The 18,439-nt window shown below is 44.4% G+C and overlaps 1 protein-coding gene and 1 long non-coding RNA gene across 2 annotated transcripts in view; one reads left to right on the forward strand and one right to left on the reverse strand.

Moving 5' to 3' along the window:
• LOC308323011 overlaps positions 1-18,439 on the reverse strand; it is a 411,264-nt gene that overhangs the window by 129,694 nt on the left and 263,131 nt on the right. The window lies entirely within an intron of this gene.
• Positions 1-18,439, forward strand: part of rnf20 (ring finger protein 20, E3 ubiquitin protein ligase) — a 50,916-nt gene that overhangs the window by 5,831 nt on the left and 26,646 nt on the right. The window contains exons 3-13 of the mRNA XM_080773871.1: positions 227-295; positions 2,140-2,238; positions 3,735-3,882; positions 4,022-4,207; positions 5,116-5,222; positions 6,788-6,934; positions 7,388-7,462; positions 12,529-12,648; positions 13,641-13,820; positions 17,702-17,837; positions 18,162-18,283. Of these exons, the coding sequence (XP_080629997.1) occupies positions 227-295; positions 2,140-2,238; positions 3,735-3,882; positions 4,022-4,207; positions 5,116-5,222; positions 6,788-6,934; positions 7,388-7,462; positions 12,529-12,648; positions 13,641-13,820; positions 17,702-17,837; positions 18,162-18,283 (1,389 nt within the window). The remainder of the gene's footprint in view (positions 1-226; positions 296-2,139; positions 2,239-3,734; positions 3,883-4,021; positions 4,208-5,115; positions 5,223-6,787; positions 6,935-7,387; positions 7,463-12,528; positions 12,649-13,640; positions 13,821-17,701; positions 17,838-18,161; positions 18,284-18,439) is intronic.

Raw genomic sequence — 18,439 nt, forward strand, 5'->3', positions numbered from 1 at the left:
GAGGGCATGGCTCGCGGACCAAAATGTTTTTTTAATGACTATTCGATTCAAATTTTCAAAATCGATTCCCGTGCGTATCGATTGAACGTCGATTAATCGATTTTTTTTTGGGTCAGCCCTAGTTTTATCACAGTAATTCCACTGCCGTGAGGCAGATGTACAGCTGATCTCCAAGCCCTCGTGGGTCAGGTGTTGTACTGACGGATGATGTGTTGATCTGTTGCAGGAGGAGCAGGACGTCAAAGCTCTGCAGGCCAAGAACAGGAAGCTGGGAGAAGCTCTGGACCAGAGACAGGTACGCACATGCACGCACGCACGCACGCACACACACGCCACGCACGCACGCACGCTAGGGCATTAACATAATAATCGAATAGTCGGCTAGTCGACTAGCAAAACACTAGTCGACACTGTTAATTGACATCCGATTATTCGCGTGAGTGACCTGTATGCAGAGACACAGGGGGGTTAGTGACCTGTATGGAGAGACAGGGGGGGTTAGTGGATGGATGGACCCACGGCAGGGTGCCCGCAGAGGGTTCAAGGTTCAAGGTTATATTTAGTGTCCCCGAAGGGCAAATTGGGTTGCAGCATAGACTGTACATTAAACAATGAATGGCCTTGTTGGGGAAGTGACCTGTGTGGAGACTTGACGACACACAGAGGAGTTAGGGCCGATTCATACTCCTATTTTACCGCTCTGTTTTTTTTTGCTTTTCTACAGCAGACATGCAGCTGTGAGCTCGGTGGTTTTGTTGGTAGTTCGCCAACTTCAGTACTAATCCATTCCTGGCTGATTGTTTTCATATCATATACAAGCCTACTGTACGTGGGCTTTGCTGTCACCCTTATACTCGTGTAGGTGCGGTGGGCGGCGGATCGGAGGTGGCACTATAGCAGCATTCAAGACAGTTTTTCTTTGGGAAAAGCATAATGCGATATGCCTCATAGGCTCATACGCTCAATGGGGACAACTACAGTGTGTAAATACTTTTACTATTGGTGAGTTTATTACTGTAGTTTGTTCAACAAGTTAGATTGGAGACGTGTCGTCGTGTCGTCCGGTACAGTAAAGTATAGCAGGAGTTCCTCCTCACTCTGCCCAATATTATCCAGTTTGGTGACAGTCAAACTACAGTAGCTCTTGCCGTGATTTCATGTTTCTTCATGCTTATCCAACAAAACAAAAAAAAACTGGAGCTGCACGATCATAGTTATAATAGTCGCGATGAAGTTAAGTAGTTGATAATCTTCATAGCGTGGCAGCCTTGAGCCTGCTAGCTAGCAAACCTAGTATGTAATCATAACCTCCTCCTAGTAGCTCCTTCTATAAACCAAAGGAACTGTGGTTGTAACTTGTTGTTGAACATTTATTGTTGTATGAAAAACATCGCATGGTTCATTCCTCCTCCTCCCCGCTCCACGGCTCCAGACAGTCTCACATTGAAACATTGAGAACAACGTAATATGCTATGCTGCTCCGTAGAACGGTCTTGCGCATCAAAAATAGCAGATCTGCAAGCTCACAACGCGTCCATCCGTGAGTCATTGTGGACTTGCAACTTTGACTTGAAACAGCTGAGCTAATTTCGGCCAATCACAGCGGCATTCAGCGTATTCTAGTAAGAGTGGCGACACTCGCGTTGACTCCCACTGTAACAATGGAATGCGGAAGTGCTCATTCTATCTCAATGGGATAGTTCCAATGTTTGGAACTATCTATAGCCCATAGGTGTGTCGCCACTCTCTTAGTACTATTCCACTCGGCCTGCATTCATTCACCGGCTCTGTTTTGCTTCACTCGCTGGCTGTTTCAGAACACGATGTTTTAATGCTTGATTGGATGGAATAAATATCATATTTTACCGCCGACTAATCGACTACTAATCGAATTTGATGGTAGTCGAGTCGACTATCAAAAATCACGTTTGGTTAATGCCCTAACGCACGCGCACGCACGCACGCACGCCAAATTGTATCGAGGTGTTTTTAATTATAGTTATATTGTATCGAGGTGTTTTTAATTATGGTTATATTGTATCGAGGTGTTTTTAATTATGGTTTCATTGTATCGAGGTGTTTTTAATTATGGTTTCATTGTATTATATTTTGGTGTTTCTGTTTTTTCCTGCTGGTCAGGTGATCGAGGACGAGCTACGAGAGCGAATAGAGAGACTGGAAACTCGGCAGGCGACGGATGATGGAAGTCTGCTGGTGCTCAATAGATACTGGAACCAGGTACTAGTCTGCTGCTCCTCAATAGATACTGGAACCAGGTACTAGTCTGTCTGCTCCTCAATAGATACTGGAACCAGGTACTAGTCTGCTGCTCCTCATTAGATACTGGAACCAGGTACTAGTCTGCTGCTCCTCAATAGATACTGGAACCAGGTACTAGTCTGTCTGCTCCTCAATAGATACTGGAACCAGGTACTAGTCTGCTGCTCCTCAATAGATACTGGAACCAGGTACTAGTCTGCTGCTCCTCAATAGATACTGGAACCAGGTACTAGTCTGCTGCTCCTCAATAGATACTGGAACCAGGTACTAGTCTGCTGCTCCTCAATAGATACTGGAACCAGGTACTAGTCTGCTGCTCCTCAATAGATACTGGAACCAGGTACGAGTAAGACGCGCAAACGCGGGAAGCGAACGCAGCTCGTACATATTTGGGTTTTGGACGTATAGCTGCTCTGGGGACTCCTTATATGGTGCCCCTTTTGTGCCCATATATGGAGCTGAGTGGACCTGGCCCCTTTTGTGCCCATATATGGAGCTGAGTGATTGCTGATGCAACACACTCCATATTTGGATAGCGGGACAGACAGACAGACAGACAGACACAGACACACAGACAGACATGATCTGCTAGGTCTCATAGTAAGTGCTCACTGCGTTCGCAACTAGTCTGCTGCTCCTCAATAGATACTGGAATATTGAGAAAATATCTAAAGGTGTTTTAAAAATGTATGTCTTTATTTTAGTTATAGAGATAAAGTATAATGTTTTAACCCATTTTGGGGCAGGAACCCCTTTTAGTCTTTTAACCCATTTAGGCCTGGCGTCAAAAATAAATAAAATAAAAAGTATATTCAAAGATTCGTGCCGCATTTTTATGATTTTTCAAAAATAGCAGATCTACAAGCTCGTATATCTGCTATTTTTCAATATAATGCTTAGTTAAAACACCAAAAGGAATTCCCATCCAGAATGGGTTTAAACTCAAATCTTTGCTTCTGGGGGGGTTTCTGGAACATAATATTGTCAGATGGGGGTCGGCAACCAATTACATAATTACATAATTCTGGGGGTCCTTGACATGAAATAGTTTGAGAATCACTGACATAGAAACATAGTTTTTTCTGAAAACTGTCATGTTTTAGAAGACATTTGTATTATCGTCTGAATGGGTTACGCATTATGTTATGCTATAGCTATTGAAAAATCGTGAAAATGTGCCTCAAATCTTTGAATATATATTCTTTCAGAGTTTCAGTTTTTAACTCAAATCTTTGCTTCTGGAACAACATATTTTCAGATGGGGTTCGGTGGCCGATTACATATAATCTTTGGGGTCCTTGACATGAAATATTGAGAACCACTAGATATAGAAACATTTCTAAATGTCGACGGCAGGCCTAAATGTTTGTCTTATTAGCCACAGCTCGTCCTTCCAGCCGTGAAATGGCCCTTTAAATGTGACTCCTCCTCCTCTTTGTCTCGTCACTTCCCAGTTCGACGACAACGTGAAGCTGATTGGCCGACGGTACGACCAATCGGGGAGCGAGGCGGAGAAGTCTCCTCCCCTGGAGGGGCGGAGCCTGAAGCCAGACACGCCCGAGCCCGACGGAGACTCCAATCAGGAGAGAGCCAAGGACCGAGGTTAGCCAATCAGGAGAGAGCCAATGACCCGAGGTCGTTAACTCATTAATTCACTAATTACTACTCCTAGCCAATCAGGAGGGAGCCAAGGACAAAGGTCGGTAACTGTGTGTGTGTGTGTGTGTGTGTGCGCGCCCAGGCCACCAGGGGGAGACTCCCCTCTCCTTCCTAGCCATCCTGGCCAGCAGCAGCAGTGAGGAGATGGAGGCGGAGTTACAGGAGAGGGTGGAGTCTAGTCAGAAACAGGCCAATCGCGTCATGGAAGTCTACGAGAGTCTGAAGAGCGCCGTGGAGCTGCTAAAGACCGACATGGACTCTGGAACGGGTCAGTTTCCTTTACTAAAGACCGACATGGACTCTGGAACGGGTCAGTTTCCTTTACTAAAGACCGACATGGACTCTGGAACGGGTCAGTTTCCTTTACTAAAGACCGACATGGACTCTGGAACGGGTCAGTTTCCTTTACTAAAGACCGACATGGACTCTGGAACGGGTCAGTTTCCTTTACTAAAGACCGACATGGACTCTGGAACGGGTCAGTTTCCTTTACTAAAGACCGACATGGACTCTGGAACGGGTCAGTTTCCTTTACTAAAGACCGACATGGACTCTGGAACGGGTCAGTTTCCTTTACTAAAGACCGACATGGACTCTGGAACGGGTCAGTTTCCTTTACTAAAGACCGACATGGACTCTGGAACGGGTCAGTTTCCTTTACTAAAGACCGACATGGACTCTGGAACGGGTCAGTTTCCTTTACTAAAGACCGACATGGACTCTGGAACGGGTCAGTTTCCTTTACTAAAGACCGACATGGACTCTGGAACGGGTCAGTTTCCTTTACTAAAGACCGACATGGACTCTGGAACGGGTCAGTTTCCTTTACTAAAGACCGACATGGACTCTGGAACGGGTCAGTTTCCTTTACTAAAGACCGACATGGACTCTGAGAGAACAGAAACTAGCTAGCCTAGCCACCCAGTCTGCAGCGCTCTGTGAGAAAAGCACGGCTGAATTATTTGTTTTGATTAGGTGTTCCATTATCGTGGTTTAAGCACGGCTAGAAAGCTGTTTCAACCAATCAGATTGCTTTCTCGAAACGACCTTATCAATGATAAAAATGATATCTAACACGATACCAACCAATGGTATTATTGGAGGGGAGATACGATTTAGCAGTGTGGCAGCTCGACCAATGAGAAGCTTTAGAATGTGGTCCTGTCTCTTTAACAGTGTGGCAGACCGCCTCCCAGCTCAACGCTCTGCTGACCAATGAGAACGAGCGACTGCGTCAGCTGAACGATGACCTCAAGCAGAAGCACGGTCACATGACCAACGAGGTAATGATGTCATCAGAGAGACGGTCACGATGTAATGCACTCTGTGCCGCGCTATGAGCTCATATCTATGAGCTCATATCTATGAGCTTGTAGATCTGCTATTTCTCAATATCTAAAGCACAACGATGCCTAAAACACCGTACAGAATGGGTTAAAGTAATCATTAGATATGAGTATTGGAAATGAATTGATTGGCCAGACTAGCAATATAAAATTAGGGATGGAGCTCGTTAATCTTTATTGATAACGATCTCCTTATCGATCACCTTATCCATCACCTCCATAACAGGCTTGATAAGCCCAAAGCTTATCGATACCGGGTACTGGATAAGCCCAAAGCTTATCGATACCGGGTACTGGATAAGACCAAAGCTTATTGATACCGGGTACTGGATAAGACCAAAGCTTATCGATACCGGGTACTGGATAAGCCCAAAGCTTATCGATACCGGGTACTGGATAAGACCAAAGCTTATTGATACCGGGTACTGGATAAGACCAAAGCTTATCGATACCGGGTACTGGATAAGCCCAAAGCTTATCGATACCGGGTACTGGATAAGACCAAAGCTTATCGATACCGGGTACTGGATAAGCCCAAAGCTTATCGATACCGGGTACTGGATAAGCCCAAAGCTTATCGATACCGGGTACTGGATAAGACCAAAGCTTAATGATACCGGGTACTGGATAAGCCCAGAGCTTATTGATACCGGGTACTGGATAAGCCCAGAGCTTATTGATACCGGGTACTGGATAAGACCAAAGCTTATTGATACCGGGTACTGGATAAGCCCAGAGCTTATTGATACCGGGTACTGGATAAGCCCAAAGCTTATTGAGACCGGGTACTGGATAAGCCCAAAGCTTATTGATACCGGGTACTGGATAAGCCCAAAGCTTATCGATACCGGGTACTGGATAAGCCCAAAGCTTATCGATACCGGGTACTGGATGAGCCCAAAGCTTATTGATACCGGGTACTGGATGAGCCCAAAGCTTATCGATACCGGGTACTGGATGAGCCCAAAGCTTATCGATACCGGGTACTGGATGAGCCCAAAGCTTATCGATACCGGGTACTGGATAAGCCCAAAGCTTATCGATACCGGGAACTGGATAAGCCCAAAGCTTATTGATACCGGGTACTGGATGAGCCCAAAGCTTATTGATACCGGGTACTGGATAAGCCCACAGTTTATTGATACCGGGTACTGGATAAACCCAAACTAAGCTTATCGATACCGGGTACTGGATAAACCCAAACTAAGCTTATTGATACCGGGTATCCTTATTATATATAATACAACATAACTTCTTTAAAATGAAGCATGGATTGGCACACCTTCAGTACCACCCAAAATAAAATGTGTCTTAATTTATGATTCATATCCGTCTACGCTGTAGACCGGGGCAGGTTTGGGGGCGTCCCCCTCTCACAACGCTTTACAAATCACATATCGGGACATGGTCTGAACATTGTGTGTGTGTGTGTGTGTGTGGGCGTGCATGCGTGCCCGTGTCCCTGTGTGTGTGTGTGTGTGTGTGTGTGTGTGTGTGTGCAGTCCCGTCTCCTGACCCTAGGGGTCACTGCAGCAGAGACCAGGGTCAGTGAGCTCCAGGGGATGGTGGAGGAGCTCCAGTGGGACATGGAGAAGATCAGACGCCGCGAGAACCGTCTGAACGCCCACCTGACGGAGATACTGGAGAGGGTACGTTACTGGTATTATAACACACTGGAGAGGGTACGTTACTGGTATTATAACACACCTGACGGAGATACTGGAGAGGGTACGTTACTGGTATTATAACACACTGGAGAGGGTACGTTACTGGTATTATAACACACCTGACGGAGATACTGGAGAGGGTACGTTACTGGTATTATAACACACTGGAGAGGGTACGTTACTGGTATTATAACACACCTGACGGAGATACTGGAGAGGGTACGTTACTGGTATTATAACACACCTGACCTATCCACACCTATCCTTCATTACCAGGTGAACAGTAAAGATACAGCATATTATAATGATAATAATTATATTTATTACCAGGTGAACAGTAAAGATACAGTATATAATAATGATATTTATCCTTCATTACCAGGTGAACAGTAAAGATACAGTATTATAATAATGATATTTATCCTTCATTACCAGGTGAACAGTAAGGGCTACAAGGTTTGCGGTGAAGCCAGCAGCGTGTGTGGAACCATCACCATCAACAAACGGAAGGTAACCTCCTGGTGATCTATTTGTATTAATAGTATTTGCGACCGTGGGTTACCATGAAAACCTGCAAAACTCCTTATATGGCTGTCAGCCCGTCACGTCCTTGTTGTGACACGTCACTCCACCGTGTGTGGTCGACGCTCCATATATGTATGGCCATCTCCCAGGAGTCATCCAATCAGAGCCTTCCTCTCCCAGGAGTCATCCAATCAGAGCCTTCCTCTCCCAGGAGTCATCCAATCAGAGCCTTCCTCTCCCAGGAGTCAGCCAGTCAGTCACTCCCTCTATTGGCTCCGGCCGCTGCTTTGAATGGTAGCCAAACTGTTACTTTTAGGACGACCATTATTTAGTTTATTTAGTCTTTAGTTCCATAATAGAACTATAGAGAGGGAACGGAACGCCAGGTGTCATTGATTGATTTAACCCATTCTGACCTGAGATCAGATCCATACGAGGTTTCCACTGGACACACACTGGTCTGATTAACCCATTCTGACCTGAGATCAGATTTAAAAAAATGTCAGTCGTTCTTCGATTTTTCAAAAATAGCAGACCTACAAGCTCGTAGCGCGCCACTCGGTGGCGCGATATGAGCTTGTAGATCTGCTATTTTTCAATACAAAATGGGTGCCCGGTCAGAATGGGTTAAGAGTTCATTCATGTTACGTCTGGTGGTGTTTCTGAGTTTCAGTTACATTTTAAGAGGAGCAAAATGCCTTTCGTTTACAATTGCTGCTTTGGATTAATTCATTTTTTTTAAATTTGAGGTAATGCCAGTTTAATAATAATTGTTGACTTGTTACGGTCGGATGTTTCGCCGTTTTATCATAAGCCTAATCCTTTGTGCGTCACTGCTTTCATGAAGGCTGCTACACTTCTGGGAAATGAACAATTTGTTCATGTTGTTTATTGTTAAATAAAATAAGCTTAAAGGATAATTCCATGCTAGAATGCTTTCTTATCTTTCTTACCTTTCTTTGTACGGTAGTTGTTACGTCCCCACCAAAGAGGTCCAGGTGTTTTTTTGTGCAAAAACTCCTTATTGGCTGTTTCCCTACCATAAGCCCTTAATGAATTGCATTGCATTGAATGGGAATTGAATGGGGCTATGGGGTGTTATGCTAATTTGCTTATTTCCATCGAAAAAAGTAGTAAAGTGTGCCGCTTGGGATATTATTTACATTATGAAGAGAGGGAAATTATAATTTTGAGCGATGGAAATAAGCGAATTAGCACAACACCCCATAGCCCCATTCAATTCAATGCATTTCATTGAGGGCTTATGGTAGGGGAAATAGCCAATAAGGAGCTTTTGCACAAATAAACACCTGGACCTCTTTGGTGGGGACGTAACGACTACAAAGAAAGGTAAGAAAGCCTTTTAGTATGGAATTCTCCTTTAATTTAATTAAGACCAATGCGTTTCTCTCTACTATTTGCATCTTCTGCTATATCGCTGTTTTAGCGATATAGCTGATTCGTCTAGCCTGCACAGAGGATTTACATTCTATACAACAGCGCGATGAGCTTGTAGAGCAGTTAATTTTGACAGGAGGTTCTCTGCACGGACAGATCTTCAAGCAAACAGTGCGAGTTATATCATGTATATAATTATAAACGAAACTTGCCAACTTGGCACGCATTGCTTCACTCCTTGTTAAATGTCAGAACGTTAATAAGTTAACTGATATGTTACTTTCACATAATGAGAAAGAAGTTAATTTGCATTTTGTTCACCACACGACCAAATGCTATATTACAACTCGGCAACTCGCGCCGTTATATTAATTTTCCAATTATTGGACTGGATTTCACCCAGATTGGACTCGGTTCAGCGGCAGCATGCTGCTGTCCGCCACACACACACACACACACACACACACACACACACACACACACACACACACACACACACCGACAGTCAGAGAACTGACTCACTAACTAAACAACACTAACACACACTAAACAACGTTGGATTCGTACAGTGCAGATTAGAATGCAGATAAGTGTATATGTTCTTATTATAATTGTGAGTTTGTTTTTAAACATGCAGCGCGAGTCCGCGAGAGCCGATCTACAAGCTCACAACGCGTTGCACTGCGAGTAGAAAGCTGTCAAGTGAGAAGCACAATCGGCATGCTATAAATATCCTAATAAATAAATAAAAAGGTGTCGGGCTTGCAGGGGCAGTTTCTGCATGGGACTCTAGGCTAACTTGCATAGAATGCATGCATTTAGGCATACAAGTGCATACAAGTGCCTTCTGAACGCTTGCGTAGATTCCGCCACCTACAATTTACAATTTACAATTTAGGCATTTAGGGGTGCAGCGGTTTTCAACCGAAAACCGAACCGTTCGGTTCTGCATACACGGTTCAATGCGCTCTAATGAACCGCGCTTTTTCGGTTTGCATTAATTCATTTTTTACAGCTGCGAAGAATGTATTTCTCGGTCACACACCGTCCTACTTAGAAGTCTAGCACTCTATCGGTCACACACCGTCCTACTAAGAAGTCTAGCACTCTTTCGGTCACAGAAGTGTAGCACTCTGTCGGCCCACCCCCTACACACACACACACACACACACACACACACACACACACACAGAGAGAGACGGCATGATGAGGAGAATCCAGCCCTCGCAAAGACCACTCGGTGGAATAATTATTGATCGTCATACACAGAGACACACACAGCGGAGTAACCTCGAATCAACAGGCTTCTAAGCACCGTCTTGTTCAGATCTGCTTCTGCATCTGCACTCGCTGTTTGAGTGCTAAAAAGGGAGAGAGAGAGCAAAAACAACTCGTTGTTGTTGCTCTGTCCACCCGGAGCAGGAGAAGAATATTCCGTCTGAAAAGTCCCAACAAAATACTCTATGTCCAATCCATGACTGTAGATAGAAACCCTTCTTCTAATAATATAAGCATAATATCTCATGCAGATATCTTTATTGTAAACTTTTGTAAATGTTTATTTTTCCCTTGAACATAATGATGAGGCACATTAAAATAGCAATATAAGTTTTTTTCCCCCTTTAAATAATGAAAAGGCAGAAATGCCTAATAAAATAATATATGCTAAAAAAAGAATAAAAGATAATGCTATAAATAAACTTTTTGAGTGGTGCAAGCCAGTCCCTTGGACTTATGTGTGTAGGCTGGCTGGCTGGCTGGGTATGAGCATGAAAACAGCATGGTTGTTTTTCACCACCTGTGTGCAACCTAACACACACACACACACAAACACATGCCCATATTAACTGTATATGATGATTTCGTGTGTGCCAGTACAGTACAGTAGAGGGTACAGTAGAGGGACCGGCACACAGTAACTCTGTCATTTCTCAACCGTTTCGGACACGGGGCGGCAGTTCGGAACCGGCCCGGCACCCTGGGCGCGTTCCTTCCCCCCCCCCGGAAACCCCCACACAGAGTTGCACTCACTTTACACAGGTGTGATTTTTCTTTTTTTTACTGTACCGAAACCGAACCGAAACCGTGGCCCCCATACCGAGGTTCGAACCGAACCGTGGGCTAACTGAACCGTTGCACCCCTAGCATTTAGCAGACGCTCTTAATCCAGAGCGACTTACATTAAGCAAGAACAAAAGCATGGGAATACATCACATAAAAACATCATGAAACATGCGTAAGCTAAGAAAGTAACAGTGGAATTAATTATAATGAAATTTATACGTATAAACTTTACATATATACTACTATGCTATACATATGTACTATGGCGTGCTATGACTATATACAATGCAATTCTAGTGCTGTCTACATAACATGCTATAAGTCTGTTTCAAATGCTATCTAAGTCTACAGAAGTGCTATCTAGGGTAGAGTAAGTGCTATGGGCCATGATGGAGTCTGAAAAGGTGGGTTTTCAGACTACGGCGGAAGATTGGGAGTGATGCTGCAGTTCTGACTGCCATGGGAAGTGCATTCCACAGTTTTGGAGCCAGAAGGGAGAAGAGTTTGGGACGTGTGGAGCGTTGTCCCGGCGTTTTTAGTGAGGGTACTTCCAGCTTCCCTGCGTTAGCTGATCTGAGTGCGCGGGAGGGTTTGTAGGGTTCAATCATACTTGCAAGATATGGGGGAGCCATACCTTTGGTTGCTTTGAATGCCAGCATCAGAGTTTTGTATTCTGTGCGGGCAGCGACCGGGAGCCAGTGGAGGGAGCGGAGCAGGGGGGAGACATGTGAGAATTTTGGCTGGTTGAAGACCAAGCGAGCTGCGGCATTTTGGATCAGCTGGAGAGGCTTAAGTGCACATGCTGGTAGGCCAGTAAGGAGGGAGTTACAATAGTCAAGTTTTGACAAGACTGTTGTCTGGATTAGGAGCTGGGCTGATTCCTGGGTGAGGAACGGTCTAATTCGTCGTATGTTATAGAGTGTGAACCTACAGGATCGAGTGACAGCTGTGATGTGAGCTTTGAACGAGAGCTGACTGTCCAGGACAACACCAAGATTCCTGGCTGTTGGGACAGACGTTACCAGGGCGTTGTCTACGGAAATAGTTAACTCCCGCATAGGGCAGGACTTAGCTGGGAAGAAGAGAAGCTCAGTCTTGTCTGGGTTCAGCTTGAGGTGGTTGGAGGACATCCACTGTGAGATGTCAGCCAGGCATGCCGTGATGCGCTCTTCCACCTGAGTGGCAGAAGGGGGGAAGGATAAAAACAGTTGTGTGTCATCGGCGTAGCAGTGATAGGATATATTGTGGGCAGAGATGATAGTGCCAAGGGATTTAGTGTACAGTGAGAAAAGGAGGGGACCAAGTACAGATCCCTGTGGGACCCCACAGAGGTCCCGTAGGATTTGACAGAGTTTCCGACCAACCTACGTGAGCGTGAAGTTCACGGCCATTTCCATGAATTCCAAATGAATGTGGGAAATCCACGTAAATGCCTTTCCGCCCACGTCACGCAATGTTATGAGCGTAAGCACCGTTTGGACCAATGTGTGTGTTATGGTATGAGTTGTAGTTTGAGGAGATGAACTGATTAACTGTTAATTATAATAATTGGTGAACTGTTAATCATATTTATTATATTATGTTTACAGTTTGAGGAGATGAACAGTGAACTGGAGGAGAACAGAGAACTAGCAGAGAATCGTCTCAGTGAACTACAGAAACTAGAACAAGATCTACAGACTGTCAACATGGAGAACAACTCTATGAAGGTATGTTATTATTATTAATATTATTATTAATATTAATATTGTCTCCACCATGAAGGCATGGGGAGAGAGTATGTTTTATTGTCTCCACCATGAAGGCATGGGGAGAGAGTATGTTTTATTGTCTCCACCAGGCCGAAGGCACGGGGAGAGAGTATGTTTTATTGTCTCCACCATGAAGGCATGGGGAGAGAGTATGTTTTATTGTCTCCACCAGGCCGAAGGCACGGGGAGAGAGTATGTTTTATTGTCTCCACCAGGCTGAAGGCATGGGGAGAGAGCATGTTTTATTGTCTCCACCAGGCTGAAGGCATGGGGAGAGAGTATGTTTTATTGTCTCCACCATGAAGGCATGGGGAGAGAGTATGTTTTATTGTCTCCACCATGAAGGCATGGGGAGAGAGTATGTTTTATTGTCTCCACCAGGCTGAAGGCATGGGGAGAGAGTATGTTTTATTGTCTCCACCATGAAGGCATGGGGAGAGAGTATGTTTAGTTGTCTCCACCAGGCTGAAGGCATGGGGAGAGAGTATGTTTTATTGTCTCCACCAGGCTGAAGGCATGGGGAGAGAGTATGTTTTCAAGGACCCCCAGTTTGACATGCATTAGTTCTACGGACCCCCATTTAATTGCATTTCTATCTCTGGGACCCCCAATTTATATCGTAAAATCACTGTTAATTTAAATTGGTCCATTTGTGTGTGTGTGTGTGTGTGTGTGTGACTGTGTGTGTGCGTGACTGTGACTGTGTGTGTGTGTGTGTGACTGTGTGTGTGTGTGTGTGTGTGTGTATGTGTGACTGTGTGTGTGTGTGTGTGTGTGACTGTGTTTCTGTGTGTGTGTGTGTGTGTGTGTGTGTGTGTGTGTGTGTGTGTGTGTGTGTGTGTGTGTGTGTGTGTGTGCAGGTGGAGTTGCTCAGCAGAGCAGAGGGCGTAGTGAAGGAGTCCTCAGAGTACCACTGTCTCAGTTCTCTCTCTCTGTGTGTGTGTGTGCAGGTGGAGCTGCTCAGCAGAGCAGAGGGCGTAGTGAAGGAGTCCTCAGAGTACCACTGTCTCCAGTCCCAGTTCTCGGTTCTCTACAACGAGTCTCTGGTCCTCAAAGGTCAGCTGGACGAGACACGCTCCAGGCTGAACACCACGCGCACCGCCCGCCTGCGCCAGCTGGAGCACATGGAGGTACTTAACCCTGACTCACCCAAAATGGCCTCTTATCGATGACTTCTATAGCAGCGTCACTCACCCAAAATGGCCTCTATCGGAAGGTGCTAACAGTGTGTGTGTCAGAATGGCTGGCATGGTTTTCGTTGCGGGTTTGAGTAAATGGCGACGCCCCCCTGTCAATCACCACACGCCCCCAAGGCTCGCATCAGCGCGTCAACGTCTACCCAGAAACAGGAGTATTTCAACCTGAGAGATTTCGCCTGTACTTACCTGTAGAACTGTACCTGTACTAGCAATTTCGCAGCCCTAAACAGTTTATTAATTCAACACAGCTTATTAATTCAACACTGTACTATTAATCTTTCGCCTGTAGTATTAATTTCGCTACTGCTTATTAATTATACACTATCGCCTGCTCTAATGGATAAAATTGGACCTAAAGTATAAATATCGTCACACACGCACACACAAATATATACTAATATTCAAACTTTTAAGTCTTTGTGATTTTTCTGGTCTTTCAATATTACATTTTGTTTGCTAATTTCTCAAAGCATATCAAGTATACTGTACCAGTACCAGTAAGCCAGCAGCATTGGTGGTGAAAACAAACAAGTGTATTTTTCTATTTTCCTTGATTCAATTTGATTCTTATTTTTATCTGGTGTATAGGCAACATTGTTTTGCAATATCAAAATGAAAGAATAACTTTATGCCTACTACAAATTCAATACATTATGATGAAATGTAAAAGAAAAGGAAAACCTCTTATCCCTATTCATATTTCTTTGTCGCCACGGGAGGAGGGCATGTGTCACTTAAGCTTTGAAACACTTTATTTTAACCTTAAGCTGAAAAAACTTAAGAGAGGCGCTGGAGCCACAAAGGAACATGAGAAAGAAATAAAGGGAAGCTCCTCACACTCAGATCTGCGCACAATCAATGTATTTATTTGTCTACTGACCTTCTTCAGGCAACCTTAAGCTGTTGAAAATAGCACTATGAGCTTGTAGATCTATTTAAAACATGCAGGGTTAAGCAGCAATTCTTTACAAAATATTTTTACATTAGAGACCACCCCACGTCCGAAACCGTAGAGAAATGAGTTACCATGTGAGGGTCCCTCTACTAATACAGTTAATATGTGACCGTGGTCAAAAAATAGTACCACTGATATAGAAATAATAAATTATAATATTTGTAGAATATGGTCTCAGGTCTATAATTACTGCACTGAATGGTTATTTGTTTGGGTGTGTTTGGAGTAGGGGTGTCCAGCCGTTAGCCGTTTATTAATTTGTTTACCGACAACACTAACGGCTAATGGTTCACTGATAAAAATATATATATTTTATTTTGAAGCGCCAAGAGCGGGCACCGCGGCCAAAGCTCCAAGCACACACACACACACACACACACCCTCTTTCCACCTTTACTGTCAGTGCAACCACGCATGTGCCGTGACTTACTTCTCCCAAAACAAAAACACCAAAGCAACTGCATGTAGTACTAGTGGACTGTGGAAGCAGGAGGGAAAAAGAAAAAAAGACGAACACACACACAGCATTGCCCGCCCGCAGATCTGCCCTTCATGCAACGAACGTTGGTTCCTTAAACGGCAGATATGTCGTTTTATGGATCATAGAACGAACGTACCGGTATGCTGTTAGCTTGTTGCTAACGGGACCCCCCCCCCCCCTCTCTCTCTCTGACGTTCTCTCTCTCTCGCTCGCGCGCGTTAGAGAGAGGCTTTCTCTAACACGTCTTTTTGTCTTTCTCTCTCTCTCTCTCTCTCTCTCTCTCTAATCCTTCCTGATCGGTCCGCGATACATATGTGCGGATAGAAGACTGTAGCCTACGCACTAGTGCACTGATTGACAGCAGGCCGCGTGTAAACGGTGTATTTGTCTATTTTTAATGCGCAAAACAGCGCTTTTTTTTCCTTAACGGCTAACGGTTAATTAGCCGGCAAGTCCTGGCGGTAACCGGTTAATACAATCTTTCCTTTTGGCCATCCCTAGTTTGGAGAGTGGAGTGCATGTGTCCTGGTGGCTTGTGTGAAGGATGCTGTCGTCCGGTTGACTGTCTGTTAAAACAGATTAAATGTTACAACATAATCATCGATCTTATTTTTCCCACCATGTCATAACTGTCGAGTGTAGTGGTTGAGGGTTGAAACACTCTAAGAAGGTTGGGGACCACCTGATATAAAAGTGGATTATATCGCATCTTTGATGTATTTACAAACTGCTTACAAATTCCTGTATACTCAAAGTAATGCCTATAATACTTACTCTCTTTGTCACAAAAGCCATAAGGGTGGTCACCATGAGTGGTGTGCTGGTTGCTTGGGTGAAGATGTGGAACGCAACCTACAGATGGTGGACACAACAGGCCAAATTTAATTTTCTGTTGCGACAATGTACAGTAGTGTATTGTGGACACATACATGCAGTGTATTACAACTTACCCTCTCCATTCAGGTCCTTCACTGGCACCAAAGGCTGCAGCAGAAGGTCGAGGGATGTTGCACTTGCACCTGAAAGAGATAATTTCATATTTGTTAATAAAATAGTTGCCATGTAAACTCATTCTTTCTCTATCCAAAAGCTGGTTTGGCCTGTAGCTGATGTTCTTCAGAATTACCACAGTTGGATACTGTGGTAAATGTAAGTCCACCTTAGCCCTGAGACAAGCAGCATAAAGATACGTGAGCAACAATACATAATAGTTTAATTCAAATGACAACACTTTGAACATACTGTGAAAAAAATTACCTGTGTACCACAATGTCTGATCATGTCATCTCAAGCAATACAAAATAATACATAATTCATCATAACTCATTACTCATTACTGACGCATTACTGATGGTACAACACTGGGAGTGTGTCCTGTTTAACCATTACTGACCTGTAAGACTGGATACTGAGAAAGATTACCACAGTGTACATCACCGCAACTTGATGGCTGACACTCAGACATGCCTGCTGTACGCCTGTAAAGAGACGAGAGAAGTGTGAGTGTGTGTCTGTCTGATTGATTTAAATATTTATTAACAGTTTGCTGAATTACAGTACAATTCAAGCACAACTCGATACAAAGACTTAACTGTGAGTGGACGACCCAATAAAGCATTATACTTGTTTACAAGAGGGTCCACCATGTTCAATTCATCAAAACATTTAGAGACGTACAAATAGACACTTATATAAAGCCAAAGAACAGAACAGGAATTCATCATAAAGGAGGTAAAAAAGGAAAAGAAACATACAGTGAGGGGAGAAAGGGGTGGGTGGGTAGGGTGTGTGTTTAAGAACTGGACATATCATTTTGTTACACATATCCATAGGATTGAATTAAAATGCTTTTTATTGTAGAATATTGAATGCACGGGTGCTAACCCGCACACGTGCTCAATCCGAACATTCGTGGCCCTGGGGTGAGAACTTTATATTTGAAATATGAACGTTTATGTACACGTTCACTTTGTAAAAAATGTAACAATTAAGTCTCGCCATGACTCGTGAAGAACGAGCGGCGTTATGAGAAACCAAACATTAAAACGTTTGGTCCAATAGTGCTGGTATGGTGTGGGTAGTATGGGGCTTTGTCATGTCTTACCTTATCAAACTGTATTTATCCGTAAAATCGATAAAAAAATAGAAGTTGTTGTCACTGCATGGTGCGTCTCGGCGCCGTGACGCAGTGACTGGGGGGCGTCGCCATTTACTCAAACCCGCAACGAAAACCATGCCAGCGTCAGAATGATGAGGTCTCTCTCCAGAGGAAGGGGCTAACTGTGTGTGTGTGTGTGTCTCTCATCAGAATGATGAGGTCTCCCTCCAGAGGAAGGGGCTAACTGTGTGTGTGTGTGTGTGTGTGTCTCTCATCAGAATGATGAGGTCTCCCTCCAGAGGAAGGTGCGTACGGAGGTGTTCCAGTTGGAGGACACTCTGGCTCAGGTCAGGAAGGAGTACGAGATGCTGCGCATCGAGTTCGAGCAGACGCTGGCGGCCAATGAGCAAGCAGGTATTAAAACACCACACCCCTAAACCCTGGGTTAGCCAATGGGCAAGCAGGTATAACCACCCCCATGGGTTTCCATTGGTCATTGAGCGATTAAAATCTTGAGTTGATTAAAATCTTGACTAAAATCCTATACGTATTCGACTGAACCTCAACTAACAGATGAACTCAAATAGGACTACAGTAGACTTAACCCCTTTTGGTGTTAGCGTCATGTTATGCTTTAGCTATTGAAAAGTAGCAGATCTACAAGCTGAAAATGACAGTTTTCTGAAAAAGCTAGGTGGTCCATTTGACCTCTGACCTCTCTCTCTCTTTCTCGGTCAGGACCAATCAACAGAGAGATGCGTCACCTGATCAGCACGCTGCAGACGCACAACCAGCAGATGAAAGGAGAGGTCGTCAAGTTCAAGATGAGGCTGAGAGAGACGCAGTCTGAACTACACCAGGTCTGTCTGTCTGTTCTTATCGGCCTGAAAATGAAGGCCCGGCCCTACCCTAACTGGGTCCGCCCGACATAATGCTGGGCCCGAACACCCGAAAAAGCCTGAGTGAGAAAAGGGTTAGGGTAATAAAAATGGCGCCCAATAGTATAGTATAGTAAT

This window comes from Protomyctophum bolini, assembly GCF_963924005.1.
Source record: "Protomyctophum bolini genome assembly, chromosome: 10".
Lineage (NCBI taxonomy): Eukaryota > Metazoa > Chordata > Actinopteri > Myctophiformes > Myctophidae > Protomyctophum > Protomyctophum bolini.